Genomic DNA, 18,839 nt, shown 5'->3' on the forward strand with positions numbered 1-18,839 from the left:
TTTGTTTCTTTAGGTTGTAGCTAGAGGTAAACTGAAACGAAGCTGAAATGGAAAGTTTTTTTTCTAACCTTTTCAAATTTGTATAAACTATTTTATTTTTATATAGAATGCATTAGTGTGTTTTGTATCCAAACTCAAGTGCAACATTTTAATACATTTCAGCTTAATAGTCCTTAGATGTGGTGGCTGCATTACCTTTCTTTTCAAACTCTTTTCCTTTATTTTTACCTGGTCGTTTTGTAGGTAACACAGTTTGTGTATTAGATTGACAATGCTCACTGTACTCTCTGTACAGATGAGCAGTGATGTCACCCTTGGAGAGAAAGTGTGTTTGGACTACAGAACAACTCCCCCTCTCCTCATATCCATAACGGGGGAGGTAGCCTTATTTTACAGAAGTGAACTGTGCAGGGCTGATAGAGCCAGGACCCTCAATGTGAAATATGCACATTACAGCACTAGGTTTAGGCAAGAAAGGAGTTGCAATCATTTTTGTACTTGTTGAACACGTATAACTAAACACTCTCGAAAGTATATTTAACAAATCAAAAGTAAGCAAATAAGAGAAGCTGTCAGGGTGCCAAGAAACCAGACAGAAACTTAAAGTACAGGTTTAAAAAATAAAAGAGTTTATTGAAAACAACAATAAACATAAATGGCAAAAAAACAATGGAGGAAGTCCAGGACGTTGTCAGTGTGAAGCCAGGGGTCAGATGCCAAAGCGGGTAGTCAGCTGAACCAGGTCAGGGAACACTGAGAGCACAACAAATGTAAACAATAGCCTGAGTCAGGAACCAGGAGATCAGTCAGCCAGAGCTAGGGTCATACACGAAAAACAGGAACTACAGATCACTTGGTAGATCTGAACACATGCAAGGGTGGAGACTGAACAGACAAGCTGATGGTTAAATAGTGAACGGGTGTTACATCATCACTATGAGACAGACGTTTGGCAGAAGTTTTGCTAACAGTTGCAGAATGATGATATTTACGGGTATGGTCATAAGAGGACACCAAAGAGGAACAAACAGTGTCAGAAACATTGTACAGAAGACAGGCTGCAGGCAACTGGACACGAAAGGGTAAACAACCCTAAAATAAGCTTATTGTTGAGTTTTACATACACTTTATGTCCTGGTCACACTAATCAGAAAGAAAGGAAATCAGAGAAAATCTTCCCAACAGGGTGAGAGATTGCTATAAAAAAACATGATAATGTGTTTTAACCCTTTCTCTGCCAGCACCCTATCCCTTATGGTGCTGGCTTCGGGCACCTGTAAACAGACTCCCGGTGGCTATAGACTCTAACTGTCAGCTTTACACTGGAAGCTGCTGCCAGATTGCTTCCAGGGGCTGGTTGGAGTCCCCCAACCCCACCCAACACTACCCGCCTTGCTTCCTGTGCTCCACTGCCCCCTGGAACTGGCATCATGGGTGTCGACAGCAAAGGAGAAAGAGAGACCAACGAACATTCGCTTGCCGATCTCCTTTCCACTTCTTGCATCACTTCCAGCTCCTCAACTGTTAATCCCCAGTATCCCCCTAAGAATTTTCATTTCACGCTGAAGAAATAGCAATAAAGATGATATCCTAAAGCTGAATACTGCACGGACAACATATCCTCTAAACTGCCAGCACAGGAATATAAAGCAATAAAAACCCAATAGATCTTCTAACTCACCCCTGCTTGGCTAAAATATTTTTAAGGGGATTTCTTTTCACCTCTTGTCCCTCTGAACCCTTGTCCAAGGAACAAGAATCTCCCCAAAGGCCTAACAAAATGCAATCTAAATCTCCCAGAGGCTCAAACCATTTTCCTACTTTTGGCTGGAGTTAGGCTATAGGGCACTTCCTCCCACAGAAGCTTTTACTTGAAGTTCTTAAACTGCCACTTGCTCCTATATCTGTATATGGACAACAAAACATATACAGGAATCACTGGGGTGCATAAACCAAATGATGATACCAAATTTTTTAAAAATGCTATCCAAAATCAAACAATCCATAGGAGATCGGTTTAATACTGTACCTTTTATTTTTTTTTTCAACTTTTATTTTTTGTTCTATGAAAAGCAAACATTTATAAAATGGAAAGCTGATATTCACAATAATTACTTGCAGATAGATGGATAATTAGCACAGAACTGCAGCAATGTCTGTAGTGATTAAGATAAGATAATTTGTATAATGGCCTAGGCCATATTAACTGATTCATACCCACGTGAAACTGCAATGCTGCAACCCAAAAAATGTCTCTCTGGCAGCATTAGGATTAACAAATAGAGGCAGCCCTTGTGCTAATAATAAGTTAACGTGGTTTTCCACCTCCAGTCTATGAAAATATCTTCATTGTCCATAGAGATAAAAATTACCTTATTAGAAGGCACAATTGTTTATCACTGTTCTGCTTCAACATTCTTTGGGATCCTCCAGGGAATTCTTCCTTGCAGGGTGGTGACATAGGAGTCCAGGCATTTGAGTGTTAAGCTGTGTGCTATAATGAATGAATTAAAATGTTCCTATCATTCTATAAGCAGAGGATCCTTTTGCCCTTTTTTGATAGCTCGCAGTTAGGCATTTAGTGGTTCTGCACCTGCTGTGGAACTACAAGTCTTTATTTATTGGTCTACATGGTATGTCAGTGAATTTAAATGTCTCAAACATATGAAGATCATTAAATGACCCTACTGTGAAAAATTGTTATTAAAAGCTTTGTTACCTGTAAAAGAAGGCAGTAAATACTCCTTTTCCAATGCTCACGCTCCTAAATGCTGCTCCAATGCTCGCAATAATTCCCCAAAGTCATAGGAAATTGATAGATATGTGGTAGTGCTGGACTGGAGGAGGAGCACCAGTTTTGATATAAATCGGAAAAACTAGAGGATGTACTCTTTACTAAGTTAAGCACAATTAACCCAAGTCATCTGTAATTTTTTATTTTTCTTAGAATCATATGGGTCGCTTTGTGATCTTGAAATTGATAGATCTTAGCCAGTGAAAAGTTAGAAATTAGAGATGCACTCATACCGATACTAGTATCGGCATTGGTGCCGATGTCAACTGTTTAGACAAGTACTTGTACTCGCCCAAATGCTCCCGATGCCTATCCCGATACCGGGACTTCCGGGATCAGGAAGCCGGGCAGCGGGTCATTACACGCCCCCCGGCTTCCTGAGTGGCCGCAAGCCGGCTCCATGCTCCCTGATGACGAGGGAGCTTGAAGCTGGCTTCCGGGCCAATCAGGAAGCCGGGGGTCGGGTAATGACTCACCCCCCCAGCTTCACTTGGTGACGAGAAAGCAAGGAGCCGGCTTCCCAGCCAATCAGGGAGCCTGGGTGGCATGTAATGACTTGCCGCCCAGCTTCCTGATTGGTCGGGAAGCTGGCCTATCAGGAAGCCGGGCGGCGAGTCATTACTTTAAAATCTTGAAGACAGCCTTCCCATAAGAGTGATGGCTGGTATAGCAACAAAGGGCATGACAACTCCATTTTATATCTCATAGTTTTGCAATAAAGTGTGCAACAAGCTTATAAAGATGTGATGGTCAGGTGCCCACAAACATTTGGCCATATAATGTGTATAAACACTATGCCATAACTTTACAGTATTGAGCAAAAGGCTTATTAGGATTTGTAGATCAGAGCAGTGCTTTACAGTCAAATATTTCCCCTCTGTGTTAAATGATTGAAATGAATGGCTATAAGTGCACAGTATTGAGTGGTTAACATCAGAGCATCACACTGACTGCCACACAGTTGTTGGTGGGAATTATTTTACGCTTAAAGGTAAACATCTTCTTGAGCTCACTGCGGAAGCGATCATGAAGCCAGGCATACAGGAAGGGGTTGCAGCAAGATGAACTCATAGCGAACCAGTGACAGAGGAGCTGAATTAGCAGGAAATAATGTTTGTTGATGAGGTTGATGTCAATGTCCCTGATGATGTTGAAAACGTGAATGGGAAGCCAACAGATCCCAAAGGCCGTCACCACCAGCACAATTAGCCGGAATATCTTCCTTTTTCGCAGTCTATCAAACTCTGCCTGGCTTTGAGTAGGATGGCCAGGGACCACTCTGTTCTTCAGCTTGACAGTGATGCAAATATATGACAGGGATACTGCAGACAAGGGAAGGATGTAAGTAATGATCAGGGTGCTGTAAGCATAGGCCAGCCTCTCTGTCTCTTTGTCAAACCAAAATTCTTCACAAATGGCGAAACCTTGCTGTTGGAACTCTATGTGGTAGGTATGAGCAATGGCTGGCCCAACCAAGGCAAAGGAAAGGAGCCATATCCCCCCAAGCACATAGATACAGGTCGTCACAGATATTCTTTTCTTTAAAGGATGCACGGTTGCATAGTACCTAGTGAGAAACAAAACAGGACAAATAATTAGTCTTCGAGTAGCTGCAGTGACGGTGCACTTAGATGGGCTTTGAAGTGTTTCTGGTACCTTAATTACTGCTTAGAGTAATTTAGCTTCTACAAAAGAAGGCTTTGCAGTTATGTGCCTCTTTTCACCCACCACACAGCTGTGGCATAATAATGTTGTCTGCAGAGGATGACAGTTATGTCTAATTAATGTTTTGTGCCAATGACTCCCCGATTGAGTAAAGCTTAGCCTTTTTGGATGAGAGTTGAGAAATACTACCCAGAATAAAAGCAGTTGTGGAAGGACAGAATAGGGGGCTTTTATTAATGAATATTGAAAAGATTTAAGGGAATGTATAGTCTTTAGATTAGTTTTTTTAAGATTTAGTCTTTATATTTTCTTATGTTCTAAAAAGAATGTTTTGAATTTTGTTTCTTTATAGCTCAGTAAATAACAAAGCTGAATCCAGGAAAACAGCTAATTACACAGTTTAAATTATTATAATAAGCCAACACATTACAAGTCAAAATGCAGCTGACAAGAGCAAAAATTTTAGTTAACACTCCATGCATCTTGAATTGCCCCCTGCCTCTAATCTTTTGCTTCCTGCCTGTATCAGAAGTAGAACTTTGGACTGTAAATATTTGTTAACTCATTTTAAATTTGAAAATAGAACAGGGCATCACTGTTCTGTTTCAAGAGCCGCTTTATGCTTTGACGTACCCCTCGATCCTTCCATGCAATATGGTCAGCACAATCCAGACAACCTTACTCTCTAATATACCACAGAAGCCTAAATCCAACCTAGTTTTACATTTCAAAGTACATTTACAGAGGATGTTTTATGGTGATTTGAAGTGTAAAAAAACAAAGATCTTCCAAACCTAGTGTTTGCAATTAAGGCTAGCAACAAAATTAAGGAACCTTGGAAGAAACAAGGAGGGTCTATGTAGACTATACCAACGAATACTAAACGGGAGGGGAGGGACAGTGGGAAATACCAAATGTATACACAAAAACAAGTTGTAGCAGCACTAATCTACCACTAGATGTCAGGTGTATACCACAACATAATATATTTAATGGAATACATAGCAGTGTAATAGCAATAGCAGAAAATAACATCAGCTGTGGCAGCACAATGACTACCATAGCTCTAGTTACTCTTTTTTAGTTGTCTATGTTAAATGGGCAACTGAAGATTTTTTTTAGATATACTGTACTGTAAAAAAGATTAGGTTATAGGGACCTTTTATAACCTTTTACAATCATTTTTATAAATTAATTTTAAAAATGTTGTATTTGTATTAATTAGCTATATATATTAGGGATGCACCAATACCATTTTTTTTGTTATCGAGTAAGAGTACTGATATTTATATTTCGGTACTCGCCGATATCGAGTACCGATACTGGTATTTCCGGTACCATTAAGTCGGCTACCCAGGCAATCAGGGAGTCAGGCGGCGTGTCATTACCCACCGCCCGGCTTCTTGATTGCCCGGGAATGACAGCTGGGCAGGCACCACTCTCCAAGCTCTCCCAGATCTGCCCACGTCTCCTGTGTGTACGGCACCCACGTGATTGGCCCTCAGCCTGCTACTCCGCATGCGCAGACTGCCCAGCGCTCTCATTCAGAAATCCTCTAACTGCATCAAGCAGGCGGTACTGGCGGAGTACACACAGGAGACTTGGGCAGATCCTGGAGAGCTTGGAGAGTGGTGTCTGCCCAACTGGCCGAGGGACATCTGTGGTACGGTAATGACTGCTGCTGAAGATCGATATGACGGGAATGAGGAGTCTGCAGGGTGGAAGTTGTGTCACCATTTTATCAGATCTGTTTGGATGGCTCGATGTTGCTTGGCTAAAAAGCCGGCTTCCCGGCCAATCAGCATGGAGCCGGCCAATCAGCATGGAGCCGGCTTCCGGGCTCCATGTTCCCGCGCGGCACTGCCGGTCAGAGGAAATTTCCCTCTGACCGTAAGTTGCAGTATCCGAGCATTTGGGCGCGTACGAGTACTCTCCCAAATACTCGGTATCGGCACTGATACTGATACAAGTATCGGTGCATCCCCAAGATTTACACTGAGTGGCCAGATTATTATGACCACCTGATTTTTGTAGGCAAATTAGCTATAATTTCGCGCTGAAGTTGTTAGAGGGCCAGACCATTATAAATAGGGAAGCAGGTTGTTTACACATATATCTTCAGAAAAAAATCACTTCTACTGTCGTGGTAAAAAACGCGATTTAACAGGCTTTGAACGTGGGATGATTGTTGGCGCTCGGAGCCATGGAGCGAGTATCAGCAAAACAGCAGAATTCGTGAAATGTTTAACTTCTTGCCGTCCGCCCGTAGTAGAAAAACGGACGGACGGCACTGCTGCATTGGCGGGTTGCCGTCGCCAGATGGCATTTTTTTCTGCTCGTGCGCGCCCCCTAGCGGGCACACGCGGGCGGAAAAGACCCGTCCAATGCGAACACCCGGTACCGGGTGTTTCACATATAGGCGATCAGCGGGTCCATAGCCCACATGCTTCAAATCTTCTGGAAAGGTGTCCACAAGGTTTAGGAGTGTGTGACCATTCTTCCAGAAGCGCATTTGTGAGGTCAGGTACTAATGTTGAACGAGAAGGCCGGGCTTGCAGTCTCTGTACTAATTCATCCCAAAAGTATTCTATCGGGTTGAGGTCAGGACCCTGTGCAGGCCAGTCAAGTTCCTCCACCCCAAACTCGCTCCTCCATGTCTTTATGGACCTTGCTTTGTGCGATGGTGCGCAGTCATGTTGGAACAGGTAGGGGCCATCCCCAAACTGTTCCCACAAAGTTGGGAGCATGAAATTGTCCAAAATGTCTTGGGATGCTGATGCCTTAAAGCGTTCCCTTCACTGGAACTAAGGGGCCAAGCCCAACCCCTGAAAAACAACCCCACACCATAATCCCTCCTCCACCAAACTTTACACTTGGCACAATGCAGCCAGGCAAGTACCGTTCTCCAAAAAAAAAAAACCCTCCCGGACGCTCTGGGAGCCTCCCGCTCCCGGCCGCCCAGGAGAGAAACACGGAGCGATATCAGAATAGAAAAAAATTTAAAAACATGTTTTGCCCATTGGAATGCATTGCTAGTTTTTTATTGGCTATTTCAATTTGCAATAGCCAATAGTAAGCTAGCATTGTACCCGCCCTCTACTGATGGACCTGATGGAGAACTGCAGCAGAGGGCGGGTACAATGCTAGTTTACTAATGGCCAATAGGAATCTAGCAATGCATTCCAATGGGCAAATACACGTTTGAGAGCTGTACGGGCTATAGTGAATAGCCCGTACAGCACCCCTTCGGTTCTACTGAACCAAAGGGGTCCTGGGGCCGAAGCTAGCCAAAGGATCGGCCGAAGCTACGGCTGGATCCTTCGGCAGCTTCGTGAATAGACCCCTTAGTCTCAGTGCCAGAAGAAGAGCACTGTATGCAGTATCTGCCATCAATACAACTAGGATTTGTACAGTAAACAGTAGAGATCTGGAATGTAGGATAGATTAGCCATCATTAGAAATAACTTACTATTTTAACCGTAAACAGGTTAACGGTTAGTCCTGCTTATGTACATTTTGTTTCTGACAGAAAAGCATTGTATTTTATTTATTGCAATCATTAAGCTGCCTAATTCAATGAAATGGAAACTGCAGGGCGAGATGAACTTGTTTATAACACATGACATCTTCTTTAATTGTTAATTCATCAGCAATGTAATTATTTCCTTAGACACCCACAGAATTAATTTTAAGGAAACTAGAATGTTTTCTATGAGCCCTAGCGGTGACTAGCAATCAGTTGCAGAAAACGTCAGTCACCGCTATTGGTGTGAACGAGTCCTAAAACATCAAATGTGTAAGTTTAAAAAAAAAGATATTAAAATAAATTGACCCCCAAAATGTTATAGTTTCCCAATAAGTGATGACACTGGTCAGAGTCATAGCTAGCTCCTTTTGCGCCCGAGGCAAGTACAGAAAATTCCCCCCAAGGTTATTTTGAGGAAGGCTGTGGGGGTTCCTGGGTTGGGCTCCTGGATTAATAAATTATTATTAATAATAATTTTTATTTATTTTATAAATTTTTACTTTTTACCACATTTTTATTTTATTATTTTTTACTTTTGATACATTTTGTATTTTACTTTTTAACTTTTTTTTCACTCAAACCATTCTAAAAGGAATTTCAGTATCTTCCATAACTAGGGAATGCAATGCTTTAGTGATCCTTATGGAAGTGGAATTATTTGCTAGAAACATTTATGTCCTGGAATTGCAACAACAACACACTGGAATTAGAACCTCTCATGCATGCCAGGACTATCCTACTTTGACTTTGTGGCTCATCAGGTTCTACCGATTCACAGCATTATTTAAAGCATCCAACTATTTTCATCATTGCCCAGATAGGAGGCCTGTGTGCTTCATTAATTAGACTACCACACATGGGATGTGAAGGCGCAGTTCCAGAGAGCCACATACAGCCTCATTACCCTGGAACTGACTTAAGGTGCCCATACACTGCATGATTCTCGTATGATAATCGCAGGAATTCCCGCGATCGTACGAGAATCGTGCAGTGTGAATGAAGGCGTGCGACCGTTTCTACTGTACGGTTGCACGTCTTTTGTCGAACCAGCATGCTAGAAAACCAGCCGAAAATCTTACGATTTTCGGCTGGTTTAAATGATGCTCGGGAGACAAATGCCGAACGGGCCGGTGTGCGCACGCGCACACTGCCCGTTCAGCATTGCGGTCATCGCAAGTACGATCTGCCTGTCCAAGATGGGCAGATTGCACGTTTTTAAAATGACTTTACAACCATCGCAAGACTATAGTCTTGCGATGGTTGTAAAGTGTATGGCCACCTTAAGTAGATGTTATGGGGCATAGAGGTGAGTTTATTTGTCAGTAGACGAGGACACTTGATCTGCCTCGTTATGCCTTCTAGTTTTTATCCGGTAATCTGCCAACATACAGAAGGATTGTTTCAAAGGAGCAACTACAAATAAATATATCTTGGAAATAAAGACACACCTGCCTGACTTACTTATTTTCATGTCTGAAGTGATACAACACAAATAAACTGTTTTATCAACATTTACCCCTTCACAGTAAATTGCTATCATATTGTTTTTGGGGAATGTGAAGAGCTTATTCTTTGGCACAGAACATGGTTACTGCACATCTGAATACAAGGCAACCTAGACAGGGGCCTAAAGGTAGAGGTGGGGGTCATGCAGTAGATCAGGGGCTATAAATATTTTTCTGCGTCTCCTTTATCAGTGTGGCTGTATAGATTCCATGATATATCTGATGCTTACATAACCTGGTAGAGCTATTTAACTAATGCCCTACAAATACTGCAACAACAATGCTAACAATAATAGCAAATATGATCGTTATGGTTGTCCCGCACTGCAAGGGTTAAGTGCTAGTTTTTGTCTGGGTAAAGAAAAAAGTTATACTTACCTTGGATCTGGCAGGGTCCTACAGCTTTCCATCCAGCCTACCTGCTCCTACTCTGCAATGATAGTATGTCCCTCAACATCCTCATGTCCTACACACAGTGTATAAAACATGATGACTCAAGGATCCTGAGACCGCTACAGTGGTGGGGGAGAGACGCTGGATGGACTGGTCTAAAGCTGGCTACCCCCCTATAGATTATCTGCAGATTTTCTATGGGCAGATGGAAAAAGTGCAATAGATTCCTACATCTACGCTGAACTGTGTGGATGGAGGAATCTCACATTGGGCCAAGCTTCAGTATCTTGCTTGTCGGCCCCGCTGGCTCTCAAAATACCTGAACAGTGCCTGCATCCAATCAGATTTACTATTCACAGGTCGATTTACTAAAGGCAAATAGGCTGTTTGGCAGCTGCATCCAAAATGCATCACAATGTTTTTCTATGGGATTTCTGGTGCTCTGTTCACACCAGTGCAGTCCACTCCGATGCAGTCAGAAAAAATACTGCTTGCTCTATTTTAGCTGCATTTGATTGCAACAGAATGCATCAAAACGCATCAAAATGCATACAAATGCACCTGAAATCAATTTTAAGCATAAAAAAATACATCAATCGCAGTAAAATTGCGGCAAAACGCATTGCATTGCAGCTGCGCAGAAGCATGCAGTTCTAGTGTGAACTAACCTGCAAGGAAATGTGTACTTTGCAGAGGAATGTTTCCTTAGCTTGGTGGATATGTACAATTTCACTTTGCGAAGAATACCCAATCATGTCCAAGGTAAAAAAAAACACTATTTTTGCTTGCACATGATTGGGTGATGAAAGTCAGCAGAGATTCAACTTATTCAATAAACTAATGATCAACTTCCCCTTGCAAAGTGCACATTGCCTTGCAAAGTGATCAGCCTATGTGCCCTTAGTAAATCCTTCCCGCTGTGTTGCTAGTGGTTTGGCCTGCTATGGCTGTATCTAAACTGGCCATTAAGCACAAATCATTTGAAAATTGCGTTGCCTAGAGGAGATGTTCTCAACATTATCACATTGTGTAACCATTTTACTACGTACTTCTGGTGTGTATTAGTCAAGTGCCCTCTAACATGAGTACATTATGTGCCCTTTCAAGTATTTCGGTGATTTTGAGGCGTTGCTTTACTTTTTCTTTTAAATATTCAAAAAAAACCTCACAAATACTGTAGCTGGATAAAATCAAGTCATGCTCACATATTTCTTACCTTCACATGAGCTGGAGGTGCTTGTTATCACATAGGGAGAATTCACATCTTAAAAAGGACCTGAACCCAACTAATCCATGCATTTTGGTGTGAAAAAGTCCTACATACTGGGGTGCAGGCAAGGTTTTTAATTATACCTGATTTTAAAGTAGTAATAAACTCTCAATCTTTTTTCAATAATGAGTCTAAATCAAACTAATATACTGTACATTGCCCAGCAAAGTATTTCTTTACATTTTTGCCCAAACAATTAGGCATTATGTTTTCGGGAACAGCTCCAAGTCTCTTAGCTCAGATTCCCTGAACTTCCCATTCAGTATAAGATCACAATGGACAGTCTCCAGTAGCTTTTCATCTACTAACTTGGAGAAGGGAGTAAGGACAAATGGGGAACAGGGAGGAGGGGAGAGGATTGCCTTGCTGTGCCTATATGTTTATGGAGACAGCTTACTAGCTCACACAATATTGGCTCCATAGGAACCTGCAGGGGAAAGAAGCCACCCTAAAACAGGATATCAGTACCAGTGCCGACAGGAAGATAAAACTTTGAAATATCAAGGAGCAGCATCCATTGTAAGTGATTTGCTCAAAAACATTTTGACTTTAATATCACTTTAACATACACTCTAAGGCAGTGGTGGCGAACCTTGGCACTCCAGCTGTGCCAAAACTACAAATCCCAACATGCATCTGCCTCTGGGAGTTATGTCTGTGGCTGTCAGAGCCTTGCAATGCCTCATAGGACTTGTAGTTCCAAAACAGCTGGAGTGCCAAAGTTCGCCACCACTGCTCTAAGGTTTTTAAGATTTGGCCCAGACAATTTTTATCCCTGGAAATGCCTACTATTAATTCCAGGTCCCGTTCCTAGTTACTTGACTTTACAAAAAATAAAAGGTGTGCTGCTTGCATTGCATTGGTGAATTAATTTATTTAAGATGCTCTCCACTCAAAATTTCCTTAAAATATCCAATTTATAATTTGCCTTTTACGTTTATGTTATAAGGATTCATTATACAAATATCATTCCAGACAAAACAAAGTTGTTAATGCGATTTGTAACTGCAGTGTGACTGTCAATTTATTTCAAACATAAAGCTTAGGATTTGTGCTTGTGACAAGTAAATATCCTCCCCAGCTCAGTGCCGACAGTTGGCACTCCGAGAGCTCATATGAAATGATTGAGCGGAATTCCTTAGTGTGTGGGAATGAGATGTGGCAGACGTTAATTAGAAGATCTCTGCCATGTTGACTTTACCCTGTCAGAAGGTCTTGTCTGACTTCTTAATAATTAATGTAACAAAATACCAAACCGCTTACTCTGCACTGTCATATCAGAACTTTCCCGAGTCGACTTCGATCTATAAAGGAAAGCCGGCATCAAAGTGTGACTAAGGTGAAAAATTCACTTGGTGTCAGCTGTAGGTGGTTGTCTAAAAGTCGGCATGAAAAGATTGTCATATAATCTGGTCTTTTTAACGAGATCAACAGAGATGAATTATATGTATTATATGGGTAAAAAATTTGTTCAGTTTAGTTTAGTTTCGGATGTTTCGTTATTTCGTTTTTCGGGATCCGGTTCTGAAAGTCAATTCGTTTTGGCATTCGGATTCGTATGATCCCGAATTTTCGTTAATTTCAAATGAGTTAAATGATAATTATGAACTAAAATTTGTTGCAGAAAAGTGACATTAAATGTTTACTTTGTTTCTTTTTAACTTTTGACAGGTCACAGAAACAAGAATACAATCTGTGTGGTTCCCCCAACAATTCATATCAGAGCATTTGGGTCTAGTAAGAATGTTAGGGGGGACCCCTTATGTAAAAAAAAAAAACAGCGTGCGGTTCCCTGGCAATTCCTACCAGACCCTGGTACCAGGGTCTGGTAGGATTTTAAGGTGGAACCCCAATGCAAAAAAATGAAAAATAAATCCCTTACCAGACCCTTAATCGGGACAGCAGCCTGGCAGGGCAGGAAAGGGGGGGCAAGCGAGCAAGCTCCCCCCCCTCCCTCCACCATACCAGGCCACATGCCTTCGACATTGGGAGGGTGCTTTTCCAGGGGGAGATCGAAGTCTCTGCTAAAAAGCAGAAGCTGTTACAAAATAACACAGATCTCTCAGCTTCTTTATTTACATTTTGTAACAATATTCTGTTACTTTGTTTTCATTTGAGATACAAGTCCAGAATGTCAGCAAAGAGAGAAGCCTTATGGCTTGTACACACTAATTGCAGTGCGTTCCAGAGCAGTAGCTGCTGGAATGCACAGCAATCGCTCACTAAACTTCCTCCTTTGTTCTGGGACGGGAGGGGAGCAAAACATTGCCTGCGTTTCGGTTCACTGCAAACACAAACATTAGACCATGTAGCATTTTTTTGCGTTCGCAGTGGAACAGAACGCAAGCAATGTTTTGTCACATGTCCGATCATGTGGCCGCGGGGGTCATTGACTAAAAGCACCGCCACGCACCCTCTCACCCCAGAACAAAGGAGGACGTTTACTGAGTGATTACTGTGCATTCCAGCAGCTACCGCTCTGGAACGCAACCACAATTGGTGTGAATGGGCACCGAAAGCGGTAAATGACAGCTCTCCCACTTGTGTTTCACTCCGAATGAAATTCGTATATATGCGAATCTCGTTATCAAACATTTGAATTCGTTCGGATTTGTTATTTCTGTCATTTGGAAATTCATATGCATCCGCATGTACAAAATTCCAAAAATTCCTATGAATTTCAATTCATAATGAAACGAATCGCACATGTCTAATGTAATCTACGTCTGACAATGTTGCGTTTGCTGCACTGAAATCCCAAGCAGTTTTGTCAGCCCTGTCTTAGTTCTTCCCTGCTGGACTACAGAGCATGACCCTCCCCGTATCTCCATACTCCGTCCTTGTTTCATCCTCAGTACTGGGGAGGAAGTGCATGACTAATAACAAGGAGGGGTTATGGAGATGAGTTTAGAAGGAAGGTGTCCTGTAGTCCAGCGGGGAAGACCTCTGACAGGACTGACAGCGGTGCTTGGGATTTAATTGCAGCAGAGGCAGGATTGTCAGCTTACTACAGGAAGTTAGGAGCTCACTGGACTTCTGGAAGATCAACAGGTATTTCTTTGTACTTACATTCTTTTTTTAAGCATTAAACATGGATAAAATATTCGTGTATTGCAGAAATGAACTAAATATGCTTTTGTAATTTGTCTAGAGACGTACCCTTTCATTTATAATGGAGACAATCATTAATAGCAAGATAATGAGATATCTAAGTGTATTGTGCTGCTCTTTGCTAATGAATGTTGATGGGATTCTAGTTTGCTGATATTTAAATGAAGCAATAATTGACCAATTATCTACAAAGCCCATTAAATCTACTTCTAACAATATGGAGAAAAAAAACACAATTTCAGGCTTTTTTTTCAGGCTATTTATTATGTCTGATCTGAGGGTTGCAGGTAACGGCGGTCTGTAGATAAGTGACAGCTGTACTCTGTTTTACAAGGCAGTGACTCTCCGTTTGCTTTTCGTACAGAGCAATCAATATTTTTATGTAATTGCTCTGAAAACATCCCTGATCTGGCAGAAGCATTGGGCCGGCTGTTTCAAACAAATCGATAAATCCGCAGAATTAGGTACGCCAGACTTGAGGACATCATAACAAGTGGGACTTGGAAAGTCAATCAGAAAGGGGCTATTTACTAAGAAAGTTCAAATGTGCAGGAAACCATAACAAACACTCGGGAAGCAGTTTGGACTTATGTGAGGAAGACAGAAAATAAAGTTTGAAAAAATTGTTACCGTGTGCTTTCCTACATGTATATCTGTAAACAATAAGTCAAGTCAACTGGACTTGCTGTATTTTTCTTGAAGACGTTTCACTGGTCATCCAACCAGCTTTCTCAATTCAGAATGACTTGTACAAACATTCTCTGGGAATAAATATGGTGAATGTTGTTCCAATCCACATAATCTGTTAGTCACAACCAGGTATTGATTGCATTTGCATATTTGGAGTCTAACCTGTCCAGAGAGAGGTGTTAAAAAAGCATTGTATGTGGCTATAAGTCATATGGCCAATGACAAAACATTCTTCACTTAGCTTGGTCAAAGCAAAACAGAAGAAATTACAACAACTAATAGACAGTATATGGTCTCAGGGGGATAGTAAAAGGTTGTCTACACTGCCCTCTATCCCAAACAGTCACCAGAAAGATACCTATCAAAGATGTACTATATGTTCCCACTCCTGAAAGTAACCTATTGTCAGTGAAGAAGCTGACCAAGCAAGTAAATGTAGTGATATTCAGAGGTAAAAAAAGACACAAAGTAGGTTCCCATCAGTAAGACATCTGCAGAAACCCATAATGCAAAAACATTTACTTCTAATAGACATTATAAATAAACAACTACCACCGTAACAATCCAATAAATACCCTCTAAAACGTACCTACAACCATAGAAATAATAGTATATGTAAGTAGTCCAAATCAAAAATTAATTGAAACTGGCTCTACACTGATAACATGTCATTGTGCTGTTACACAGTTGTGAAAATATGACACAATGCATAGTCATAGTTGGTGTTCATACAAATGTGAATTGAGAATTTTTATAGTTCATTTGCTTAAGCTATTATCTTTGGTATTAGTATAGCTGGTTATTCTACTGACATGTTGTGGTCTTTTTGGTTATTGCACCATGTTTTTCTCTGTTCCCTCTCATTTATGATGTATTTCCCCTTTCCCCTTTCTTCATGACTTGTCGTTTCTGGCATCAAAATGGCTGCAGGGCCGGATTTGCTCTCCCTGCTGCCCCAAGGCCAGGTTCCTCAATGTGCCCCCCTACCTGCCAAACCCACCACCCAAAGCAGGTCTAAATTTAGAAAGCAACTACCCGCACGGCACCCGTAACTGCATGTCCCGGCCGTCCGGAGATAGGAATTCCACACCCCTGCTGCCCCTCTACTCCCTGCTGCCCCAAGGCCAGGCCTTGGTTGGCCTTGTGGGAAATCCAGCCCTGAATGGCTGACTGTAACATGGACACATGTTAATCTGCTTGCATGCTTGGAAACATTACCATCCCCGACTTTCAAATATCGTCTGTTCATTCGTCTTCTGTATCCTGTTGTCTGCTGTAACTAACTTGCTGCATGCAATAAAGCTTTTCATGGCTGAAAATGTATTTGGTGAGTTCAGCTATCTGATAAGGATTGTTCGCAGTGATTATATCTGCTTATACAGGCCAGCCATAGAGGTCTCAGCAAGGGATATATCACTAATATAACAATCAGAATAGTCATGATTAGATTCATGAAAATCTTGTGATATTCAGAGGTAATGGCAGTATTATTGCAGAAGGAATTCACATAGTAGCTGAAAAATTGCAAAATTTGCAGATGAACCGCATTAGCTGTGCAGTGAAGTGGTCAACACTGTCAATGAGGAAAAACACACCTGGCACTGTTGCATTGGGCACAGAAATCTTGAAACTACGAAGAAGCTAGCTGAAGATCAGCCAGCCGGTGGCTTTAAAAGTACTCATATAGTCAAGTAATAAAGCGTACCTCTTCCATAAAGGCAAAAATGACCAGGAAATTCTTTCCTGAAGTAGCAGCAGCAAAACCCGACAGCCTCTAGACCAAGTTGGTCCTATGAGATCTCAGAAAAGTTATTTTCTCTCATTCATTGATGACTGCTCAAGGTATTCTGTGCTCTACATGTCACAAGCAAAGATGACATTTAAAGATGACATGTATCAACACTATCTAGTGTGCTTCACTTTTTACTTTTGTTTGTAACATGGAACATAATTTGGTATTGCTGGAAGATTGGTCAAAGCAGTGTAAACTGCAGTTCATCTTCTAAATGCAAACAAATGCACTTAGAATGATTTCAGAGATATGCAGCAAAAATAGTGCGTTCTCCTGTCCGTGAGTCTGTTCTTCTAAAGCCTCTCCTCTTTGCTGCTCTATCGCTGCAGGACTTTGTACAGTATGTGAGATTGCCAAAGGGCCCTCTAACATACCGGGAGCATCAGAGAGCAGAGTAGAGTGCTGGTTGCAGGAGGAGCGAGGAATAGGTCAGTGTTCCCACTAGAAAAAACAACAATTAACCTTTGCAATATGTAGGGGCATGCAAGGCTAAATTTTAGATTTAACCAAAGTAATTATCAGCACTATAGAAACATGATTTATAAATAAACAATATGCTGACTTGTGTCTCAGTGCCACTCTGGACTCTGTTTGTGATATGAGCCTACGTCTGTATGGGGATATTTGTAGGGAAGAGGTCTCACAACAATCAGAATGTTAGCTAATGATTTTCTGATATCTGAGGTATAGAGGCAGCATTACTGCTATTAAAATGCATTTCATTTCTAATCACTGTAATGATAACATATTGGAAATACTGATCACTTACCAGAGTTTATGGCCAGCTAATCCCCTAAAGAAATACAATAGCTTAAACAAGTTGGGATTTGTTTTACTCCTGCTATACAAAGCTCAGTCATTGTTTTAAACTATGAAAGTTACATTTCATGGAGCACTGGTCCTAAGGCAGCCTTTTATTGAGTGTCCTTTACATAAGGTTTCTACATGGAAGGCTTTCTCTGTATTGCACCGGACAATTACTTCAGGCAAGGTCGCCATCTCTTCCTGTTGCACCTGTACAAAACAATTTGGGGCATACTGCCTTATAGGATTTTGTAACCAGCAGTAGACTCCATTCACCTATTACTCTACTGACATTTTATTTAGTAAATGTATAGCAACATGTGCCATATTTGTCACATGACAGCATGTACAGGATCTATGCTCACCCCAACCCTTTGCCATGCTCCACCTAAGACTCCACCTGCCAACGCCCTTGGAAATACCTGGTGTTTCCAGGTATGTGAGGCCATGTGACTCTCTCCACTTCTAAACACAACATAGAACCTGATGCCAAAGAGGCCAGTTGCCAAGCCTGAACATACTAATGGGAGGGCAGAAGAAGGGTCATTAGCCCTATGCAAGCTCCAGCTGACATGGAACTTCCATAACTTACAAAAGGCTACTCAGGCAGCTAAAAAGGAGGGGCAGGTAAGCACATGGAAGGTAAGTATCAGCAAAAAGGAGGTGTGCTATCAAGAGAACTTGTCAAATTGCCCTGGAAGGGTAAAATGACAGATTCATTTATAAAGTGATGGTTTCATGTAAAAGAAAGCAAAAAATGGGGGCCATCATCCTCATCCTCACTAATATGTAAAAGGTATTGCAGTTTTGGAGTTCTAACTTAATTTGCTGCATATATGTTGAAGTTTAATGATTAATACAAAGAATGAGAGTGGCAGCCCAGTGACAGGTTCCCTTTAAACCTTTTAAATGACTAAGCCTATTCATTGAAAATTTCAATATTCTTTAAAAGAGCATAATCATTATTATGAATCCCTTTGGCTAACAGAACAAAATTACTGGCATTGTGCTCATACAGACTGCTGTTACCGGGATATTGCAATTGAATTACACATCTCATCTATTCAGAGAAGAAAACACTATCTATTTGTATGAACTGGTGGCCAGCCAGAGCCTCATGAGAGCATTTAGCGTATTTAATTTGATTATACTAGTCATTTATATGTTTTGTGAATGAAGCTAAAGGGTACTAAAGAAGATGATCTGCTGTAAAATGGCGTATTATCCACACTGGTAAATACATATGAAACAAAGTGTGTGTAATAGGCTTGCTTTAGTGTGACCCCCCC

General features: G+C 41.4%; 1 protein-coding gene across 1 annotated transcript in view; it reads right to left on the minus strand.

Moving 5' to 3' along the window:
* Positions 1–3,670: 3,670 nt before the first annotated feature.
* Positions 3,671–18,839, minus strand: part of PRLHR (prolactin releasing hormone receptor) — a 29,372-nt gene continuing 14,203 nt past the window's right edge. The window contains exon 2 of the mRNA XM_018573193.1: positions 3,671–4,361. Coding sequence (XP_018428695.1) covers positions 3,728–4,361 — 634 coding nt within the window. The 3' untranslated portion in view covers positions 3,671–3,727. The remainder of the gene's footprint in view (positions 4,362–18,839) is intronic.

The sequence above is a fragment of the Nanorana parkeri genome, unplaced genomic scaffold, assembly GCF_000935625.1.
Source record: "Nanorana parkeri isolate BGI_ZX_2015 unplaced genomic scaffold, ASM93562v1 scaffold2268, whole genome shotgun sequence".
NCBI classification, from domain to species: domain Eukaryota; kingdom Metazoa; phylum Chordata; class Amphibia; order Anura; family Dicroglossidae; genus Nanorana; species Nanorana parkeri.